General features: G+C 43.7%; 1 protein-coding gene and 1 long non-coding RNA gene across 3 annotated transcripts in view; one reads left to right on the plus strand and one right to left on the minus strand.

Annotated features, from left to right (window-relative positions):
* LOC113931097 overlaps positions 1-2301 on the plus strand; it is a 31553-nt gene extending 29252 nt beyond the window's left edge. Inside the window, exon 3 of the long non-coding RNA XR_003522686.2 lies at positions 1845-2301. This is a non-coding gene — a long non-coding RNA (uncharacterized LOC113931097). The remainder of the gene's footprint in view (positions 1-1844) is intronic.
* Positions 1-23945, minus strand: part of RHBDL2 (rhomboid like 2) — a 50265-nt gene that overhangs the window by 21185 nt on the left and 5135 nt on the right. The window contains exons 1-4 of one of the 2 annotated variants that reach the window (XM_027608864.1): positions 15852-15996; positions 6658-6924; positions 3514-3662; positions 67-179 (exon numbers count right to left, since the gene is read on the minus strand). In XM_027608864.1, the coding sequence (XP_027464665.1) occupies positions 67-179; positions 3514-3662; positions 6658-6903 (508 nt within the window). In that variant the 5' untranslated portion in view covers positions 6904-6924; positions 15852-15996. Of the gene's footprint in view, positions 1-66; positions 180-3513; positions 3663-6657; positions 6925-15851; positions 15997-23945 lie in introns of those variants that run through there. The other variant, XM_027608853.2, reaches the window with a different exon arrangement.

The raw sequence follows: 23945 nt of genomic DNA on the forward strand, positions 1-23945 counted from the left end.
TGCTTTGTGCATTGCCTCCTTAAGAGTGCAGAGGCACTGATTCTGTGTTACCCTCAGAATACTAACCTGCAGTCACTCCTGCCAGGTACACCAGCCCTACTCGGAGGCCTTTGTGGACCATTTCCAAGGGAATACCCAAAACGAGCTGCATGATGAGATTCCCCACGAGGTGCTGAACTCTGCGGAGACAAACACAGTAGTCAAATATGACTAACCCACACAGTTATTTCTTTGGGACATGAACAGGCATTGGTGTATTGTTTCTAGTTCAAATTCCATTTTCTAATTTTTTTAGGTGACTTTTTTTTTTAAATAAAATCTCAACATGGAGCCTCAATATGTAAAACAGATAAAAGGACATTGTGGAAGTATATATTTATTTTATAAGTTCTGTTTTATAACAGTGACTAACAACATCGAACAGAGAGCGATGATGGCTTAAGGAACAAAACTTGAAATTGGGCTTAGATGACAATTGCCATTTTGTCAGCCCCCTGCATCTGATTTTGTTTCGGTTGCACAGTATTGAGAAAATCCTAATGCACGCATAGTAGGCTCCATACCCAATGTGGGGCTGGAACTCTCAACCCCAAGATCAAGAGTCGCCTCCACTACCAACTGAGCCAGCCAGGCACCCCAAATTTCAATAGGTTTTTAAACAACGGGTCTTGCAATTTTAGGATATTCTTTAATAAAACAGAGATGGCAAGAGAAACCCCATCCCCGGTTCTACATTAAAAAGTTGAAGGGCGCCTGGGTGGCTCAGTCAGTTAATCGTCTGCCTTTGGCTCAGGTCATGATCCCAGGGTTCTGGGATCAAGCCCTGAGTCAGGCTCCTTGCTCAGCGGGCAGCCTGCTTCTCCCTCTCCCTCTGCCTGCCACTCCCCCTGCTTGTGCTCGCTCTCTCTCTCTCAAATAAATAATTAAAATATTTTTTTAAAGTTGAAAAGACAATTTACCAGAATAAAAAAGAAAGTTTACCCAGTAACACTAGCTAAAGTTAATATCTCCCATGTACTACAGTTTGGCATATAACATATTTGAGTGCAGGTGGTTTTTATTCTAGTTTTTAAAGAAGTAAAAATATTTTTAAATGAAATTCATATTATTTTGCCTGTCAAACCCCACAGGCATCTCTGGAGAATCTTTGAATGTATTTTGGTACATGCCCATATTATAGTCATCCTTAATTTAGTTGCTACACTGCACAAGACTTGTTTTTTTTTTAAGAGATTTCAGATTAAACCAAAAAGTTAAAAAATGAAATAGGTGTTGGATTTTCACAACATGTAGCAGCTTTCAGGATTGTGTTTTGCATTATAATTTACTTAACAAATACTCAGCAGAGGCTCTCTGGGCATAGCCTACAGAACAGATTACTTACCTTCATGACCACACGCACACCCAGCCACAACTATCACTGCCCAAGTCATCTTCAAAGACACACAAGAAGTAACATGTAATTCAGTGCAAACAGTCTAGCAAGGACAGTTGCGCTAGTCTTACGGGGACGTCAGACATAAAAAGAGTATTTGGAAATATGTGCCCTTTGTGAATTTGAACAAAGCCAAAGGAAGCCATCCCATCTTCTCCTTTGGGAACAGCTGGAGGACGAAGTGACCAGTAGGACAAAAAACCCCAAAGAATCGCCCTCAGCGTTCTTTCTGCTGTGCAAATAGCAAGAGCAGAAATGACATAAGGATGAGATCCTGTCATATACCCGGAATAGAAATACTAACTTTTTTCATCCAAATTTTATCTGCCCTTCCAGGTCCAGCTTGAATCCAGGTCATGTGGGAAACCATCCCCATTCTGATCTTTCCGTCTTTCTGTTTATATTACAGTAACTAATCCCACATCCATTTCCTTATCACTTGTCTGCATCCTCTAGTGAGGCTGGAAGAGCTCATGTTGACTTTGCGAGGGGTAGCCGTGTCCATGGCTCTGGCCAATGGGAGACTGGCAAGAGAGCTGCTTTCCTGAAGAAAGGGATGGATGTCACCAGCACCTGGGCCTACCCTTCCCCTTCCTGCTTTTAACGCCCAGCTACAGCCACCAACTTGCAGCCACAAGACAAAGGTCAAGGGAAGAGCAGAGATGCCAGCACCGAACCAAGAGGCTTGGCTTCCTTAAACTGATGAACTAACCACATACCTCGGGGCTCCTTATTTGGTAAAGAATTAACCTCCAGGGCTCCTGGGTGGCTCAGTTGGTTAAGTGACTGCCTTCGGCTCAGGTCATGATCCTGGAGTTCCGGGATCGAGTCCCGCATCGGGCTCCCTGCTCAGAGGGGAGTCTGCTTCTCCCTCTGACCCTCTTTCCTCTCGTGCTCTCTATCTCTCATTCTCTCTCTCAAATAAATAAATAAAATCTTAAAAAAAAAAAAAAGAATTAACCTCCATTTGTTCAGGCCCCCATTTGATTTTTTGGCTACTTTCAGCCAGAAGCATTCTGAAATTCTACAACCCCATATGTGGCCTGTCCTACACAGCCTTGAGGATTCTTTGTGAGGGCCTTACTATGTGTCCCGGTACTGCAAAAATTACATTATAACCACTTTCTCATTTAATCACAGCAACCTTATGAGGTAGGTACTATTACCCCATTTTATAGATGTGGAAACCAAGGCACAAAGAAGTAACTACTGTATGGCCTTGCCTTACTATTTAACTGACTGTTCACCCTTATAATTTTAAAGTCCTTGAGTGCAGGAACCACATGTGTTCAGAGCATGTTAAATGAAAAACCAAACTGAAAGTATCCATAGAAACTGGGCAATGAGCAATTTTGTCCTTATTTGTCAAGCCTCTGAGCCCTGTGTCCTGCCACGGATGCCTAGTTAGCCACTGGCCAGAGCCATCCTTCAAGGTGCAGGGCTGGGTAGGTCACACAGATGAAGTTGGCCTCATCTGAAGCCCCCCCCCAGGCTCCACTGGAGAACGGGGCCGCCAGCAAGGTGCTCAATGTCTGCAGTGGGCATAGTGAATCCTGGGTTGTGAGCAAGATCATTAAGGACTATTAGCATATAAGAAACTATAACTAAAAGGCAGGCACTGCATTGCCCGTTGCTTGTATTATTCCAGATGGACAACAGTAAAGCGCTCACGAATTAATTCTTTTTAAGTGTGTGGCAGGGGTAGGGAGGGAGGGACTGATTCATATCCTAAAGGGAACATTTTAACAACACAAACAACTCGGGGAACATACGTGTGGTTTAGTAATGATGGGGTCTCTTCTCTTAATATCCCTATATAAATACCAGTATCAGGCAGTTATAACGCAATATAAAGTACACTGGACTTGGAGTTAGCATGAATGGGTTGAGGTCCTAGTTCTGCAACTTAGCCAAGTGATATGGAGCGAGTAACCACATCCCCGAAACCTCAGACACAAAACAGCAGGGGTATTATGGACATGTAAGTGCCTTATCAATAATAAAGCACCGACCAAATGTTGGGGGTTATGAGTACTTGCAGTCACCTCCGACATCAGCGACTTAATATCATTCCTTACCCAGCATGGACCAGCATATAGGAGATAAACCTCCAGGCTTGCTCCCGCTTCTCAGGACTGTAGATAAAGGGACTCTCCAGGATGCCTATGTCCAGGGTGATCCACTGTTTCTGAGGCTTCCACACAGCATAGTAAATAAACACCGCCAACTGCCAGGGAGGGGCAGACATGAACGTTAACCACCTTCTGCAAAGAGTGGCCCTATTAAAGCCTAAGGGCACTACTACCTTGCTTTCAAACGATTAGCTCTCAAGTGGGCCCCTCCATAGCATGTGCTCAGAAGATGACAGGAGTTAAATGTCCTTGCCGTTAAATGTCTGACCATACAACTGTGGTCATATCCCACTTCCTCCAGTGATGAGCAGCAGCCCTAGACCGAATATAAAGAAGACTCCTTCTGAACCCCTCTACCCGCTTAAATACCCTTCGCCCTCCCCTTCCCATTCCCACCATTTTGTCTTTTACTTACAAGTTAATATGAAATTAAGTCTCTGCTGGCTTCCAAGGAATAGAATGGGGAAAGGGAACAATAATAGTACTACAGCACAGAAGCCCAGCAAACATGACCTTAACCAAGTGATGGAGGCTCATGTCACCAGGGATGTCATGTGGATGTCCTGTACTCCCTGATGTGACATGAGGAGAAAGGCACTTCGCCTCTGTGTGTTCCTCCCCAAAACCCGTAACTCTGATCTAATCATGAGAAAAACATCGACAAGCCCAGGTTGGGGGATCGTCTACAGAAACCCGGCCCATATGCCTCAAGACTACCAAAGTCATGAAGAACAAAGACAGACTGAGAAACTGTCACAGATGAGAGGACACTGGGGAGCCACAGCAACTAAATGGAATATGATACTTGGGGTTGGAGGGGACAGAAGGGAAAGAAAGAGGACATTAATGGGAAAGCTGGTAGAAATACATATTAAAAACTCCAAATGAGGGCGCCTGGGTGGCTCAGTCGTTAAGCGTCTGCCTTCGGCTCAGGTCATGATCCCAGCATCGGGCTCCCTGCTCCGCGGGAAGCCTGCTTCTCCCTCTCCCACTCCCCCTGCTCGCGTTTCCTCTCTCACTGTCTCTCCCCCTCTGTCAAATAAATAAAATCTTTAAAAAAAATTTAGAAAACTCCAAATGAAGCCTGCAGTTTAGTTAATAGTAGTATACCAGTGTCAGTTTCTTCGTTTTGACAAATGTACTATGGAAATGTAAGGTATTAGTAATGGGAGAAATTAAGTGAGACATATACAGGAACTCTCTGTACTATCTTTGCAACTTTTCTATAAAGCTAAAATTAATCCAAAATAAAGTTTATTCCAAAAACTTTTATTTGAAAAACGGATCTTTCTGTGAGAGAACAGGTATCTCAGCACCCGCTCCACGACCCTTCTATAGAGAACTGCCTGCTCCACAGTACGGGCTACGGCGGTCATGTTTGGTATCATGTGACCTTACCCATTATTCCCCAATTCCCACACTCGCCAAGCACTCACACACCTGATTGGACCATGGGTAGGCCCGCCAACCCATAGACTGGAAAGGTAACATGACAGAGTGTGCCAGGAACGTTGATACATTAGCCTTCTCTTTATCTGAGCCATAAGAGGCTAGGTCCCTATGCTGGTTAATGTTATGTGTCAACTTGGCTATATGAATTTGCCAAGAATTTGATCAAACATCATTCTGGATGTTTCTGTGAAGATATTTTTTAGATGAGATCAAAGTTTAAGTCAATAGACTTTGAATAAAGCAGACTACCCTCCATAACATGGGGTCACATCATATCAGCTGAAAGCCTTAATAGAACAGACTGACCTCATCTGAGGGAAAGGGAATTCTGCTGGTATGACTGCCTCTGGACTCCCAACTGTAACACTTACACCCAGGTCTCCAGTCTGCTGGCCTACCCTAGACTGTGACCTGGCCAATTTTCCATAATGATATGAGCCAGTTCCTTAAAATCAATCTCTCTCAATATACATGTGTAGGTAGGTGGATGGATGGATGGATGGATGGATGGATGGACGGATGGATGGACGGATGGATGGCATGTGTAGGTAGGCAGATGGATGGGTGGATAGATGTAGATAGATGATAGATAGACAGTAGATAGATAATGTGTGTTTGTGTATGTACACACCCCACTGGTTCTATTTTTCTTTTTCTTTTTTTTTTTTTTTAAGATTTTATTTATTTGACAGAGATAGCGAGAGAGGGAACACAAGCAGGGGGAATGGGAGAGGGAGAAGCAAGCTTCCTGCAGAACAGGGAGCCTGATGCGGGGCTCGATCCCAGGACCCTGGGACCATGACCTGAGCCGAAGGCAGACGCTTAACGACTGAGCCACCCAGGTGCCCCTGGTTCTATTTTTCTAAAGAACCCTAATACAGTCCTTGTTAAGAAAACTGAGACATCCGTGGGCATTAAGAGGATTACATTAGAGACTTCCTAATGTCCCTGAAGTCACACCCCACACATACCCATCCCCTGCCAATTCTTTTATGAGACATCATGGCAGGTGCGATGAGGCTTAGGAGAAGCCCAGGCCTGGCCCAGTCGGTAAACGTGACCTTGGGCAAGTCATTCCACCTCTCTGGGCCTTGTACTCTTTTTCTGGAAAATAAAAGGGCTGACGAGATCAGAGTCTAAAAACACACTACTTGCTGCCCACAGTAGACATCAGTAGGGGATCCCATTTTTTTCCCTACTGAAATCTGAAGGGAGCCTATATAGCTCTTCTGGTTAGGCTTCTGTGTTGGCTCCACAAAAGGACCTTACCAATCAATCTAAGTCGGTTCATGAGATAAAACCAATTTGTGACCCCAAGATTATTTGGTTTCTAAAGCCCCAGCAACTAAAATTAAATGAAGCCACTGAAAACTGTAGTCACTGCTGGGCAGGCGACTTGCTTGAAAAATAAAACTCAAACTTGGCTGAAAGTGACTGTGACCATAGGAAAGACCTAACGGGGCTCCAGAGAGGGTGAGGTTGAGTTCTGTGTGTGCTGAACTTGCCACCACCAAGCTCTCTTCCTATATGTCATCCAGTCTCTTCTCCAGATGTGATCGAAGTCCCCTCGCTTTCCCCCCAGTCTTTCTGCAATTCCCCGTGGTACTTGCTCTAGTGCCCACCACCCAACATACTCACCTCGGCAAGGCTGATGGAGATGATGAACACAGGGGGTGGGAGGCAGTTAGCTCTCTCCAGGTATGTTCTTCGGACCTTTTCAGGAAGCATCCATTTTGAGACAACCCTGTGGACCTTTTTATTCTTGAGGGGATCTTTACCTCCCCTGTCCTCTCTCATTTCCTTCTCTTCTTCCAGCTCTCCTTTCATGTCTCTATCCATATTCAGATTCATATCCTCCATCTCCAAATCACGATCAGCAGCCATTGTCCTGGGTCCTCCCTCCACCTGAAAGGGCCATGAATGTCAAGGAAAAATAGATAACTCTATAGTCCTTGGGTCATGGCTCTTTCCTGGGCTCCCTGTATAACCATTGGTTTCCAAGGCCTTTCCTGTGTATTAATAGAAGGCAATTGAAGATCTGGTACCCAAATACTCATAATATCCATACTCTCATCATCTGTGTTCAATCGTGACAAAATGCTAGGGTCTCCCCAAATGAAGGAGAAGACCCCCAGGGATCACTTCTGGTTTCATCTATTGCTACCACCTAAAGGATGGACTAGAGCCTTGGAATAAGAAACTGCCTTGTATACCCTTTCCTTCCCCTCTGCCACTAACTGTCAAGTCAACCATCAATGTAAGAGATGCCTTTGTCGTCAGGTGATGCATCTCAGAGCTTAAACCATGCACACTGCACAACTGAATCCAGTCTTGTCCAGCTAGAGTAAATGGTCTCCTTTCCCTTCTCCAGTTTCATCTTGCTTCTACTCAAAGGCCAAACATAGGTCTCTGATTTCTGATTCAGAATCAAAAATAATTTACTGGGCATCTACTGTGTATGAGGAACAAAGCTGGGGGCTTTCACATCTATTGACTTATTGGACTTCCACAATAACCCAGAAGGCAGGGATTTGTAGTCCCATTTATAGATAAAAAACTGAGCTGCCCACCCTGCCCCCCCCCCCAAAAGATTCAAACCTACACCTTCTCTAAATTGCCCGTGTCCTTTCTAAAATACCAGCACTGCCCATTCTGTAGCACACTTGAGTTAGGAAGGCCATTCCTTACTGGTTCTCCAGGCACAAGGTCAATACCCTTGCTGAAACACATCTTCCCAGCAACTCTTGGACATCTGAAGCTCTTGGCAGAGTTCCTACTAATTTCCACATCAAGTATTTCCTTGAACTCAATCCTCAACATTCAATTATTCAAGGATTTATTCAGTAAATATCTACTGAACCCCTACTATGTATCAGGCCACCATCTACCCCAAAGTGTTCACAACGTAATGGAAGAGACAGAGGTCAAATAAAATCATACAGATAATTATATCATTACACTGTGATAGAGGACACCAAGCAGGTGCATAAGACAACCAAGGCAGCATGTCTGTAACAGTAAGGACTGATCCACATACTCTTTCCTTTCCCCGTGCCATGCCCTCTGCCATGTTCTAGCCTTCTCCTGTTGGTCTGGTTCTGTTATTTTTTACTCCTGGTTAAACTACTTAAATCATTCAAATGTTTCTGTGGTCAGAGTGGGGGGGGCTCAAAAATGAAGGGAAAAAATAATAAAACTAATGTTGCAAAATAGTACATAGAGTAAAATCCAATTTTTGTAAAAAGTAATGTACTGATACACATACAGGAAGAAATCTGGAGCATTATCATTACCTGCATGGTGGGATTCACTAGATTTTTGCCCTCTATTGTGGAGCCTGAAGTGTAAACAATTGGGGGGGGGGTTCTTTGGGAAAAATAATACAAAATTAAAATTACAAAATATAAAAATTGCAAAAGTGGATACACGGCCTTTGAAGGAGCCCATGCAAGTGACAGACCTGAAGTTTAAGCTTTATTAGCTTCAGAGAAAATCCACCTCTGTTTATATTTGGGTTTTTTTGTTGTTGTTTTTAAGTAATCTCTACATCTGATGTGGATCTTGAACTTACAACCCCGAGATCAAGAGTGACACACTCTGGGGCACCTGGGTGGCTCAGATAGTTAAGCAACTGCCTTCAGCTCGGGTCGTGATCTCCAGGTCCTGGGACTGAGCTCCAGGTCCTGGGATCGAGCCCCACATCGGGCTCCCGGCTCACCGGGGAGTCTGCTTCTCCCTCTCCCTCTGTCTCTCCCCCTGCTCATGCTCTCTCTCTGTATCTCTCTGTCTCAAATGAATAAATAAAAAAAAAATCTTAAAAAAAAAAAAAGTGACACACTCGACCAACTGAGCCAGCCAGGCAACCTTATTTGATTTTTTAAAGTATGTATTACTATTTTAATTTTTTAAAAAACTAATAAAGCCATATTTACGACACCTTTACCTGATCCTAACATCTCAACTACTGTATTATTTCTCCCCTCCATTTTGTGGCCCAATGTCTTAAAGGAGGAATCGATACCCTAACCAGCTGGTCATCTGCATGCCCCATTGAAACTGATCTCCTGAGTTATGCCCTTCAAACAAATCCACTTCCGGAGTGATGTGAGAGCACCACGTATGCAGAGCACATATGCAGAGCACCCTTGGCATTTCAAAGCATATCTCCACTGCAAAATCTCACTTACTCCTCAGAATTATCTGAAGTAAAAAGAAGGCAATGATTGTATGCCCAATTCTTCTCATCTTCCACCTTCCCAACAGACTCTCCTGTTGAAATCTCTTCCTCCATCTTTCATCTCAACCATAATTCATTCACTGACTTCCTTCTCCTGCTCCCCACGCAAAGGCACTCTTGTCTTGCAGCCGGACTTCTCTAACTCAGTGAAGAAGAGCTAGCGGCAAGGTCACCAGAGGACAAAAACACAGACCAGGGGAATGGCCCTGTCTTATTTTTCTTTGCACCCTCAGGCATTGGCCCTGGGCCTGGCATCATTAACAGAATAGGGGTTGCCAGAGGGTGGGGGAATGGGGGGAAATGGGGACTTGTGTATCTAATGAGTGCAAAGATTCAGTTTGGGAAGACAAAAAAAGTTCCGGAGATAGATGGTAGTGAGAGTTTCACAACAACGTAATGTAGTTAATGCCACTGAGCTGTACACTTAAAAACGGTTAAAATGGTAAATTTTAAGTTATGTATATTTCTCACACACACACAAACTAAATAATGTGAAACTTTCAAAGTCATTGTGAAGATTAGATCTAGTGTTTGTGTCACCAATATGTGCTTCACCAATGATATAATACTGATATTTTCAGCTTAGGTTAATGTATCTAAATTTCCTAAATGACCGCAAATAAAGTTTTTCACTGTAACTTTTTTAAAAAACATGATCTATGGCGCCAGATGACTGGGATTAGAACACAGCTCCACTACATATCATTGTAATGATGTGTACATCATTGTACACATCACAGTGTGTATACACAGTGTACATACAATATCATTGTATGTGACTTAGGTAAGTCACTTAAATTCTCTGAGCCTCAAATTACATTTTTTTTAAAATGTGGCAAAATACACATAATGTAAAATTTACCACCTTAACCATTTTACAGTGTACAATTCAGTGGCATTAAGTACATGTACAATGTTAGGCAACCATCACCACTGTCTCGTTCAGGAATTTTTTCATTGCCTCAGACAAAAACCCCATACCCATTAAGCAATCTCTCTGTGGCCACCTGCCTCCAGCCCATGGCCACCACTAATCTGTTTTCTGTCTCTATGGATTTACTTATTCTGGATATTTCATGAAAATGGAATCATACAATATGAGGCCTTTTGAGTCTGGCTTCGCTCGGTAGTAGTAAATCTTAAAGGTTCATCTGGGTTGTGGCGGCCCTATATCAGTACTTCGTTCCTTTTTTTTTTTTTTTAAGTACGTGCCACACCCAAATATGAGGCTTGAACCCACTACCCTGAGATCAAGCATCTTGTGGGGGAGGTGGCAATGGGTGAAATAGGTGATGGGGATTAAGGACGGCACTTGTTGTGATGAGCACCAGGTGTTGTATATAAGTGATGAATCACTAAATTCTACACCTGAAACTAACATTACACTGTATGTTAACTGGAATTGCATAAAAACTTGAAAAAGAAAAAAAAAAGTCACCTGCTCCACTGACTGAGCCAGCCAGGCACCCCAGTATTTCATTCCTTTTTATGGCTAAATAATATTGCATCGTATAAATATATAAACCCATTTTTTAAAACATTTTATTTATTCACTTTAGAGATACATGGAGAGAAAGAGCAAGAGAGTAAGAGAGAGAGTACGAGCAGGGGGAGGAGCAGAGGGCCAGGGACAAGCAGATTCCATGCTGAGCACAGAGCCCCACGCGGGGCTCGATCCCAGGACCCTGAGATCATGACCTAAGCCAAAACCAAGAGTCAGATGCTCAACCGACTGTGCCATCCAGGTGCCCCTATAAACACATTTTGTTTATCCATTCGTCTGTTGAAGGACATTTAGATTGTTTCCATCTTTGACTACTATGAATGGAGCTGCTATGAACATCCCTGTGCATTGTTTGAATTCCTGTTTTCACTTATTTGGGGTATATTCCTTAGAGTGGAATTGCTGAGCTATATAGTAATTCTACAATTTATTGGGAAACTCTCAGATTCCATTTTAAAATGGGGATAATTCAGAAAAGTAAAAAGAAATTGGGAAAATGATAGAACTTACCTTATAGCATTGTTGGAAAGATTGTTCAAGGCAATGCATGTAAAGCACTTAGAATAGCATCTGGCACATAGTAAACACTCCATAATTGTTAGTTATTATTCGCTATAGATGGATGAGTGGGTGTGTGGATGGTTGGATGGAAGGATGGGAAGATGAAAGGGATGGGGCTAAGTGTAGGGCCTACTTTCACACTGCAAGTTACTGGGAATCAAGAACTATTGAATTTATTTTTAAAAATAGTTCATTAGGCAGTTTCCACATTACAATAGATCATATTCAGTAAATTTAGGGAAGAAGAGAAATCCCCTTTTATGTTACTTTTCCCCAGCAACTTTTCTGAGAAGAAAGTTCCCTCCCCTACATCTACCACCCTCCCACTTGCCCAACCTCCCAGGGTCAGACACTAAGTCTGTAGACCTAACTATTTCATTAATTTTCCTTGAATGATGGTGATTATTTCTAGATGCACAACTTCTCATAATTGGCAAAACAATGTGGATGTAAGATCTGTAGCTTTTAACAGCAAATATTAAAGCATTTTAAAAATAAGTTCAGGGGCACCTGGGTGGCTCAGTGGGTTGAGCATGCGACTCTTGGTTTAGGCTCAAGTCATGATCTCACTGTTGTGAGATGGAGCCCCATGTCAGGCTCTGCGCTCTGGGAAGAATCTGCTTTTCCTTCTCCCTCTGCTCCTCCGTCCCCCACCCCCACCCCCACCCCCGCTCGCACTTTCTCTCTCTCTCTAAAATAAATAAATAAAATCTTTAAAAATTAATAATAGTTCAAGGGCACCTGGTTAGGTCAGTCAGTAGGGCATGCAACTTAATGTCAAGGTTGTAAGTTTGAGCCCCATGTTGGGTGTAGAGATTACTTTTAAAAAAGTAAAATAAAATGTTTAAATAAATAAATACAAATAAGTTCAGTTAGGGATGATTAACATTGTATTAATGAGCCCTACTGTAAATTCAAATACCATACATGATCACTTTATGAGGAAATGAAATTCTACATTGTTAATACAACTTTATAGCTAAAAAAGGAGCTAAAAAAAACCTAAGGATTACATTTCCTCAAAATTTTTTCTCTAGATTTCAAATTCTCTAGAAATTTTACAGAGGCAAGCCCAGCATTTTAGGCAGTTTAGAGAAATGTATTTCCTGTGCTGCAAAGATATCTGACCCATTCGGCTTCGCCAAGACTCACTGCAGGTCTGCTTTCTTCCTTGGCACACACAGCAAAGAGATCTGACCTGTAGTTCCAGCTACTTCAGACGCTAGCAACAGATGAAAATGTTGGTAGTAACTGCTGCATGTTGGTTTTAGCTCTCTTCTCAATGATGGTCACACTCTGACTTCGAGCCCTGTCCGTGTGCCCTGTTTCTTGGAGACGGCGGCCCCTCCTTGATTAAGCATCTCTCTGACATCTGCTGCTCAATGCTCACAGGTGTGCTCCCAGACTCTGGCATTCCCTGGCCCTCCCACTCCTGTTTTATCTTCTGCTCCCACACCTGAATTCCTGAACACAGTGCACCACCTTGGAAACATTCCTGATCAAACAATGGAAAAGATTATCCAAAAAAAAAGAGAAAGAAAGAAAAGGATTATCCATACTCATGAGGCTGTGGGAAATAGGTGCAGTCTTTTTGGAAGGCAATTGGGCAGTACCCAGAAAATATGAAAAGCATATACCTTTCAATGGAATCACCCTACTCCTAGGAATCTATCCTGCAAATGTATTTGAGCAAGTACACAAAGCTGTATTTCAAAGATGTTCAGTGCAGAACGACTTACAGTAGTGAAAAATTACAAAGAACCAGAATATACTTCAATAGGGTTGTTGTATTTTCTGACAGTTCTAATTCTTTTTTTTTTTAAGATTTTATTTATTTATTTGATAGAGAGAGACACGGCGAGAGAAGGAACACAAGCAGGGGGAGTGGGAGAGGGAGAAGCAGGCTTCCCGCTGAGCAGGGAGCCCAATGCAGAGCCCGATCCCAGGACCCCAGGGTTAATGACCTGAGCCGAAGGCAGACGCTTAACGACTGAGCCACCCAGGCGCCCCCTGACAGTTCTAATTCTTAGGTAGTTCTTCCTTATACTGTGCTGAAATCTGCTCACCAGCACCTCTGCTCCTGGGTCCAAGGTTTTCCTCTCCAGGCTAATCTAAGGTTATACCGTTAATTTTGTCCTTGCATGGGTGTGGTCCAGATACTCCATAGGCTCTACAGGTCAGAGTGGGGATAATCTCTGGAAGCATACATCAGATTACCAGAATTTTTGAAGGCCCAATTAAATAAAGCAGGAATCTCAAAACAACTTAGCAATGATTACAACACATATAGTCTAACAGATATAAAAGCATCTCAGCTATCAAATTATTCACTTGGTCACTCATCACGGTGTTACGTATGGAGTGAAATTATTTACTGCACTGACTGTGCTTTCTTACCCACTAAGCAAAGATCATCTGAGTTTCTTGGGCTTTCTTTCATGTTGGCTTGATGTTATGCCTCACCTCCTACCTTTTGTCTTCAGCAGGTGGCGGTCAACAATTTGTTGAAATCCATCTCTCTTTCTCTGTCTCTCTGTCTCTCTCACACACACACATGCACACACACATACAGATCAAAACTGGGTACCACTGCTATGGAAAGTTCTCATCCTACTAGTATGGAACAATGAGGGTAGATCGTTAAAAAGGATGTTGGGGCGCCTGGGTGGCTCAGTCGTCAAGCGTCTGCCTTCGGCTCAGGTCATGATCCCAAGGTGCTGGGATCGAGCCCCGCATCTGCATTGGGCTCCCTGCTCAGCAGGAGGCCTGCTTCTCCCTCTCCCACTCCCCCTGCCTGTGTTCCCTCTCTCGCTGTCTCTCTCTCTGTGAATAAATAAAATCTTTAAAAAAAAATATTCCCCCTGTGAACCAAAAGCCAAAGACCTTCCCTTCATGGTTGGCAAGTTTCCTTTTTTATTTTTGTTTTTTTTCAAGTAGGCTCCACACCCGACATGGTGCTCAAATTCATAACCCTGAGATCAAGAGTCACATGCTTTACCAACTGAGCCAGTCAGACGCCCCGGGAAGTATTCTTAAGAGGAAAAGTGGAAAGAACGTCTCTACATCCTGACTTTATCTGGGACAAGCATTGCTCATGTTATGAATCATGAAGCCATTGTGTTGGCCAAGGATTAGAAAGGGTGGAGCTGTGCTCATTTACCCAGAACACTCTTCTGCTTTAAAGAAAAAAAAAATGTAGAAAAAGAGATTTCCATAAGGAGATTTACACGGGAGATCCTTGACAATGGCAAGGGATTTTTCCAAAGACCTTTCAGGAGCCTTAATATACCACATAGTGTCTCCCAAAATTATGTCATAAATTATAACCGGAAAGTTTTTAAGTGATTGCATTTCAGACCCTAAATAATTCTATAAATGCAGATGTAAACTTATTTATAAAATTTGTTGTGTGAGGAGTATTAATTAACTATGTTCAACACTTTGCACCCAAGGTCCCAAAGAAGAAAAGAAAATAGAACCTCGGTTAGTTAATTGTGCCTCTTCATCTTTAAGTAAAGTTTAACCTCTCTCTCGAAGAGCAGTTTCTGCACTGGCTGAAGCACTCATTAAAACAACTTCCCAAAGCCCTTTTCCTTGTATCTATGTGACACACATGGTAGATCGCTTGGTATCAGAGATCCTAGGCACCGCTGAACCTAACATTCCATGCCAAGTTTATCCAAAACTTCTATTTGTGGCCACAAAAAAACAAAAGTCAGTTTCTCAAGCTTCTTCACTTTCTTCTCATTTCTATTTCTAGCACTATCAAGTGATTTATTTTTAGGAGTCTTTTCTACTCCGCCAACAAGAAACAAAGATTTTAGTCACTGCATGCAGGTTACCTAGAGGCTGGAACTCATAGAGACGAGTGAAATCCCGTGAGATGTCCAAGTGGCATGGCAGGCCTGGCTCACTCACTAGGAAATGATTGGCTCCAGCAAAGTCATTCAATTCACATCCATTTACAAAGGGCCTTTGGGGGTAGCTAATGAAATGCAAAAACCGTAAGTGCTGAAGCTGCAAATGTCAAGGGCTCCCAGTGTCTTCTTTTGATAACACTTACATAGTGGCCATTTGTTTGGGTTCTTGGGGAATTCTACATCTCATGAATCCTGGCGGGCAGCAAGGACCACTTCCCGCTACGGAAGGTAAAAATCCCCAGTCCTCTCGGTTCCAGGTCCCTAGGCAGCTAAGGCTCGGGTCGTGACTTTGGCTTCACCAATCTGCCGCACTGGCTTAGGATTTTTGAGGCTGGAGCTTGAAGACTGGCTAAGGTCTTTACAGCGGTGCACTATTAAAGCAGCATATCCAGTGTGCACGCGGTTGGGGTCAGGGTGGCATCGGGCACCCAAGGCCAGCTGTATCTTCCAAGCAGGCTGCTGCACTGAGCACACAGCGGCAATGGGGCCTTCTTCACCTACCTGGCCCTGCGATGTGGTTTTGGTGTAGTTCTAGGTACCTGGTCTCCTTTTGTCTCAGCTTGTTTCCCAAACCTTGTTTCTGCAGCCTTCCAATGATTCTGTAACCTACCTGTGATATTGTGATATACTAAGGTATATCTATTTGGTCTTCATCCCCAGTTCTGGCACAGCTCCTAAAACCCTTGGAATTTCCTGAGTGACAGGGGTGGGAGGAGCATCTTCTGTTATTCATATAAGCCCCTTTCAACCAGACCTGAGCTGGTGCTCCAAGGAAGCGACTCCCACAGGATGGGGGCTGGTTGCCTGAGGAAATAACCAGGTGATTAGAGGGTTGGAACTTTCAGCCCCACCTCCGGCAAGGGAAGAAGGGCTAGAAATTAAGTTTAATCAGCAATGGTCAATAGCCAATCACACCTATGTAATGGAACCTCCATGAAGACTCTAAACAGAAGAGTCAGAGAGCTTCCAGGTTGGTAAACACAGTGAGGCGCTGGGAGAATGAAACACCCAGAGAGCGCGTGGAACCCCTGCATCCTCTCCCATCCACCCTGCCCCATGCATCTCTTCCATTTGGCCGTTCTTGAGTTGTATCCTTCATATAAAAAACCAATAATAATAAGTAAAGCCCTCTCCTGAGTTCCGTGAGCTGTTCTAGCAAATTATTAAGCCCAAGGAGGGGGTCATAGAAACCCCAATTTATAGCCAGTTGATCAGAAGCCCAGACTCGCACCTGGCATCTGAAGTGGGGAGCAGTCAGAGGGCATTGAGCCCTTAACCAGGGGGGTAGTTGGTATCAGAATTGCTTGGCGTGAAAAACCCACATATCTGGCATCAGAAGTGTGAGTAGGAGTCGAGAAATTTTTCTTTCCCTACCCAATGTGTTTGCAATAAAACTCATTTACAGGAGTCATCAGCCAGAATCCGTTTCTGTCCCTTGCAGCCAAGAACCTAACTAATAACACCTGAATACCCAAGAAACTCTTCCAAACTCTACCTGGGGTCTTCCTGTTGCAAGTTAAACTCATTTCTTGTTCTGCATTAGGGAATCACAGTGTAAGGAGAGCACAGAACCAGGAGACCTGCTTTCTGGTCTAGACTCTGCCGCTTCCACGCTGTGTGAGCCAGGGCCGGTGGCTTCCACGCTCTGAGCCATGGTGTTCTACCTGCACAGGGAAATGGACACGCTGCACCAGACCAGGAGTTCCCCAAAAAGTTCTGCCTTAGAATCACCTTGAACGTTTGTTTTTTCAACATTTGTTTTTATACAGCTTCCTGGGCCCCACTCCTGAAAACACTAATTTAATAGATTTAGCAGATCTATGACAAGTGACGCAGGACCTTCGAGAACCACAAACTAAGGACTCCAGGGTCCACTCCTCTCACAAACTCTGGGCTCTTCCAGTGGAGAGCAGAGAGAGTTTTATTGCTGTATTCCTTCTGCCCAGAAAGTTCCTGGCACACAGGAGGTGTTTTGAGAAAATACTAGCATCTGCATAAAGGGTAAACAAACTCTCTGCAACTTTTCTGTAAATCTAAAATTATTCCAAAAGAAAAAAAGTTTATTTAAAAGAATACGGGAAGGAAGGAGAGGGGAATTCTATCCAGACCACATCAACCAAGAGTCTTATATCACTTTGTGTTGAAAAATGCCTTCCACCACGCTTTTCCTCTACACCCTACCCCCTCACCCCATATCATTCTGCCATCACTGAGCCATCAGAGGAGACCGGCAAAGCCACCATTCCGTAATGGCTACGAAAGGGCCTGTCACCTGACTTTGTGTTTGGCACTGTGAAGACCCAAGTTCTGTTCCCAGCATACCCCTTAATTTCACTGTGCCTCAGTTTCCTCGGCTGTAAAATAGACCCCCTTTCTCCCCTCAGTATCTTACAGAATTATTGTAAGAAGCAAATGAAATAATAAGAGTTGCCATAATTGTGAGCACTTACTAGGGGCGCTGGGTGGCTCAGTCATTAAGCGTCTCCCTTTGGCTCAGGTCATGATCCCAGGGTCCTGGGATCGAGCCCCACATCGGGCTCCCTGCTTGGCGGGGAGTCTGCTTCTCCCTCTGCCCCTCCTCCTGCTCCTTCTCTCTCTCGCTCACTCTCTCTCTCTCTCTCTCAAATAAATAAATAAATAAATCTTTAAAAAAAAAAAATAGTGAGCACTTAACTACATGCCAGATTCTATGCTAAGCACTTGATGAGCATTCTCTTCATTAATGTTCACAACCACCTTATAAAACAGGATAATAACAAAAAATGAAAATAAAAAAATAAAATAAGATAATAACATCCCCATTGTATAGATAAGGAAACTCAGGCTTCCAAAGGAACTTGATCAAGATAATGCAGCCAGTGAGGGGAGGGCTGGGAGAGGAGCCCGGGGTGTCTCACTCCACAGACCTTGAGTGTTCCTCTGCCTTGTGATTTCTATGCACCATCCTTCCCTCTACCCTCATCTCCTGCTTCTTCCTCCAGCTGCCCAAACAGACCCGGACTAGAGCCCAGGAGTTTCCAAATAGGGGCTGTCGAAGTGGCAGGTCATCGGCCCAGAGTCTGGGGCTGGGAATCCCCAGAATTCCCACTGCTGCCCCAGGGAGTCGAGATGGACACAGGCACCCAGGAAAGGAAAAGGACTCGCCTCTCTGAGAACCCAAATGTCTAAGTCAGGCTCACCTTCCCTCCTTTACCTTACCCAGGAAAGCACGGGCAAGGCCACCCACCTTAGGACAACTCCTCTTTGGCAGAAGAGACTTTGGATCATTAGTTTGTGCAGCTTTCCTAGTTGCATTCACATGAGCAGGTTTTAAATATCTGAATTGTTTCTTTAAACAGCTGGCCCCACCCACTCGTTGGTACCAGGCGGGGCCCCTGCCAAGGCTGAGCCTAGCCTTCATGTGGCCTGGGAGCCCAGGAGGCTGGGCAGCAGGGCTGTGCTGGGTGTACCCAATTTTTGCCCAGCCGGGCCTGGTGGGGAGGCTTTTGGTGGTGTTGCTAGGCAACCTGGGTAATTGGAGAGGCCACGGATTGGGCTTCTGGGCCGCAGAGATTAACAGCCTCCTTCATCACACTGCAAACCATCATTAAGCCCCGTTCCAGAGGCCTGCAGCAATCTCTGTGGTTGTAGCCTGAAAGAGTACTTTTTTAGCTACAGAAATTAAGAACCAGCTTTTCAATATTATGGGTTTGTGGCTGAGGTTGTTTTGTTTTTGCTACATCTCTGAGAATACACTTGGAATAAATAAGCGAACGATTTAAAAACAAACAAAAAATGCCTTCACAAACCCCCTTTTCCAAAAGTTTTTCTTATTCCTAAAGCAAAGCAAACTTGCACTCTCTGTGAGGGCAACTAAGGTAGAGACACTGCTTCCTGAGGTCTGTGCATGCCCACGACGTGTTAAAAGCTTCTTCCTTGGAATCCCACACAACTGGGGCTGTGGTTCAGGATGGGGGGGGCGGCAGGGCCTTGGTCCTGAGCAAGGCCTCTCAGCAGAATAATTTCTTTGCATCTCTCCCACTCAACAACAATCAAAATACCCCCCCTTCCCAGGCTCCAGCCACTTTCACTTATACTATTTCAATGGATCCTCCCTATGAGGATAACGTCATTACTAGTCCCATTCTACAGATGAACAACTAAAGCAAAAGAGGCACCCGTGATCATATACCTACCTAGTCACACCAAAGCTGAGACACAAACCCATTTTTCTGAAGCTAGATGGGCTCTCCACTATCCACACTGCTTCCCCCAGCACTACCTAAGATAGGCCATATAACTTTGTACCTTATTACAATATAAGTAATAGTAATAACAATACACACAGGCATAGAGACACAAGAACTTCATCTGTGTCTCCTACTATCCTCCACACATCATCCTTGCTGACTGTGGTCAGGCTTCCAAACCCGCCTCATGTACACTAAGGAATATAGTCTGGAAGAATTCCCAGAGATGGACACCCTACTTAAGTAGGTTAACCAAGTCTACCAGAGTACGGAGCTGAAGGAAAACACTGACCCTCAGCCATCTCTGCCTTCATTTGAGGAGCTGACTCTGTTTGACAGCATTTCGATACTACGCTGTCAGTCCCGTAAGTAAAGAGGCAGAATCATTGCTCTCATTAGATATTTGTAGTTATTCTTCAAAAGGGCTTTCACCGCCTCTTCTACAGTGTTTCTTGAATAGTGGTCCATCGATAGTGACCAACTGTGCGATTTTGCACAGGACTAGGGATTTCTTGGGATGTGGGACTTGAGGTGCTAAAATCAGGACAGTCCCAGGCAAACTGAGGACAGTCACCTCTCACAGACCACCTACATCGGAATGATCTGAGAAGACTGTAAAAAAATATTGACGTCTGGGCTCATGAGCCCAGCTCATCCACCAATGGCATCAGAGCCTCTGGAGCTAGGGCCTGAATACTGGTATATTTTAATGTGTAGCCCAGACTAAAAACCCCTGGATTCAGAGGGTCTGGGCTGGGGTCTTGCCCAGGAATCTGCATGCCTTTTTGACAGCTCTTCAGGGGATTCGTATGCATACTGTGGTTTGATAAGCAATGAATTCTTATGTGATGTATGCATTCACTGGACAAGCACTCCCTGAACGTCTGCTATATGTTGGGCTCTGGAAACATAAGAAAAAAACAAATTAAAAAAACACCTCCTATTCCTAGGTTCTCCCTATCCGGTGAGGAATAAAGATCTATAAATTGTCCCAGCAGAGTATACTGTGGTTTAGATTTGTTTTTTTTTGTTTGTTTGTTTTTTGTTTTTAAAGATTTTATTTATTTATTTGAGAGAGAGAGAATGAGAGCATGAGAGGGAAGAGGGTCAGAGGGAGAAGCAGACTCCCCGCTGAGCAGGGAGCCCAATGTGGGACTCGATCCCGGGACTCCAGAATCATGACCTGAGCCAAAGGCAGTCGCTTAACCAACTGAGCCACCCAGGCGCCCTGTGGTTTAGATTTGTAAGTGACTCAGCACCATCAGGGTGATTATGGTTAATCAGTTCCCAGAAGCTTCGTGTGACAGATTAAAGATGGAGTATATTATTTGCCATTCCTCCCACTAAGATGTGGGGTTCGTTTCTCCTGCCCTTGAATCTGGGCTAGCCCTGTGACAGGTTTGGACCAGAATATGTGGCAGAAGTAGTACATCCCAAGGTCAGGCCCTAAGAGATCTGCAGCCCCACTCTTGTTCTTCTTGGAAGCCTAAGACCATTGGAAGGTTGACTACTGGGGCGCCTGCCTGGCTCAGTCAGTGGAGCATGCAACTCTTCATCTTGGGGTCATGAGTTCAAGCCCCACATTGGGCATAGAGCTTACTTTAAAAATATATAAATAAATAATAATTAAAAAAGAAGGTTGGAGGGCATGTGATGTAATGAGCACTGGGTATTATATAAGACCGATGATCACTGACCTCTACCTCGGAAACTAATAACACATGATATGTTAATTAATTGAATTTAAATTAAAAAAATAAAGTTCTTGTGAAAGTCAAAAAAAAAAAAAAAAGAAATTGGGGGCGCCTGGGTGGCTCAGTTGGTTAAGCGACTGCCTTCGGCTCAGGTCATGATCCTGGAGTGCCGGGATCGAGTCCCACATTGGACTCCCTGCTCGGCGGGAAGTCTGCTTCTCCCTCTGACCCTCTTCCCTCTCATGCTCTCTATCTCTCATTCTCTCTCTCAAATAAATAAATAAAATCTTTAAAAAAAAATTTAAAAAAAAAGAAATTGTGGAAATAAATAAATAAATAATTTAAAAAGGTTGATTACTCTGAAGCCACCATAAATAAAAAATTTAAAAATTTAAAACGTTGATTACTCTGAAGCCAACACCAAAAATGTAATGATGAAGCCCAATCTATTCGTATGGAGAGAGAGGTCATGCAGGAAAAGCATGGGGGTGCCAGACCTATGCATAAGTAAGGTCTTTTTTTTTTTAAGATTTATTTATTTGAGAGAGAGAGAGAGAACGTGTGCATGTGGGAGTAGGGGGAGGGGCAGAGGGAGAGGAGAGAATCTCCAAGTAGACACACAGGGCTCACTCTAAGGACCCTGACTGAGATCATGACCTGAGCTGAAACCAAGACTCTGACGCTCAACCAACTGAGCCACCCAGGCACCCCTAAGTGAAGCCTTCTTAGACCTTACAGCCCAGCTCATCCACCAAATGAAGACCGCCAAGTCGGTGACCCTGAGCCAACCAACACCACACAGAGCAGAACTGCTCAGCTGGACTCTGCCCAGATTCCAGAGCAACAGAATAGCATCCCGTACCATTCTGCCTTCCCATTGACATTGTTCATCTTGGTATGCCTCCATAGAGGAGACCGCTGGTGTCCTACCTGAAATATTCTCCATCTCGGTTTCTACTCCTGCCCCCCTCCAAAACAAACAAACACAACCATAAATCAGAGTAGAGCAACTCTCTACTCAAAACCTCTCAATGGTTTCTCACTGTCTTCGAGATAAATACAGGATCCTTACCAGGGCTGGTAAGGTCCTGCATGACCTAGCTCCTGCCTTCTTTGTGGAATTTTACCACTCTCCCCGCAACATCTCTGTTCTTTCTTTTATATACAAATATATGTATCTTTTTATTGAAGTATAGTTGACATACAATATTATGTCTCAGGTGTATAATATACGACTTGACAATTATATACATTACAAAATGCTCACCACAATAGGTGTAGTTACCATCTATCACCATATGACATTATTATAGTACTATTGACTATATTCCCTATGCTGTACTTTTCATCCCCATGATTTATTTTATAAGTGGAAGTTTAACCCCTCGATCCCCTTCACTTATTTCGCCTATCCCCTCACACTCTCTCTCCTCTGGCAACCATCAGTTTCTTCTCTGTATTTATGAGTCTGTTTCTGTTTTTGTTTGTTTGTTTATCCATTTGCTTTGTTTCTTAGATTCCACATATAAGTGAAACCATATGGTAGTTGTCTTTCTGTCTGATTTATTTCACTTAGCATAATACCCTCTAGGTCCATCCGTGTTGTTACAAATGGCAAAATCTCATTCTATTTTATGGCAGAGTAGTATTCCATTATATATATCTCACATCTTCTTTACCCATTCATCTACTGATGGACACTTAGGCTGCTTCCATATCATGGCTATTGTAAATAATGCCACAATAAACATAGGGATGCATACATCTATTTGAATTAGTGTTTTTGTTTTCTTCAAGTAAATACCCAGAATTAGAATTACTGGATCATATGCTATTTTCATTTTTAATTTTTTAAGGAAGCTCCATATTGTTTTCCACAGTTCTTCTTCCTATCCCAAGAACACCCCAAGCTCTCTCCTGCCTCAGGGTCTTTGCACTTGCTGTTCCGTTGACCTAAACCTCTCTCCTCCACCCCTCCCACACACTCTAACATATATACACAAGGCTACATCCTTCATAACAAAGAGCACCTCCCTAGGAAGTCTCCCCGGACCCACCCCTCTGCCCACCCCGTATATTCTAGCACATTCCCTTGCTTATTTGCTCCCAGCACTTGTCACTATCTAAAAATATCGGATGTGTTTATTCGCTGTCTTTTCTACTAGAATATAAATTCCAGAAAAAGTAGAAAATGTGTAGTTTTTACTCCATTTGTAGGTGCTCAGTAAATGTTTGCTGAATAAAGCATCAAGAAATGAAGAAGGTAGGAAGTGTGGAGTAATAGAAATCACAGCATCAGAAATGCCTCATCTTGTTTCACTTCTGCCTCTGCTTACCCGTGGACAAGCCACTTCATCTCACCTGATCAGGAGCCTCATCCCCAGCATGACACACATGGCCAGTGATGTGTATGAGCCATATGCCAGAAGTCTTCACATTGTTTTGCTCACGAATCCCCATTACATTCTTTTTTAAGATTTTATTTATTTATTTGACAGATAGAGACACAGCGAGAGAGGGAACACAAGCAGGGGGAGTGGGAGAAGGAGAAGCAGGCTTCCCACTGAGCAGGGAGCCCGATGTGGGGCTCGATCCCAGGACCCTGGGATCATGACCCGAGCCGAAGGCAGATGCCTAACGACTGTGCCACCCAGGCACCCCCCATTACATTTTGAAAAAGCTATGACCCTCGCACACATTGTATGATAATGAATAAAATCTTTTTCACAAGTTAAAATAGGTTCCAAGACAGAATTTTCTGGTATAGTCTTAGTAGAAACA

This window comes from Zalophus californianus, chromosome 4, assembly GCF_009762305.2.
Source record: "Zalophus californianus isolate mZalCal1 chromosome 4, mZalCal1.pri.v2, whole genome shotgun sequence".
NCBI classification, from domain to species: Eukaryota; Metazoa; Chordata; class Mammalia; order Carnivora; family Otariidae; genus Zalophus; species Zalophus californianus.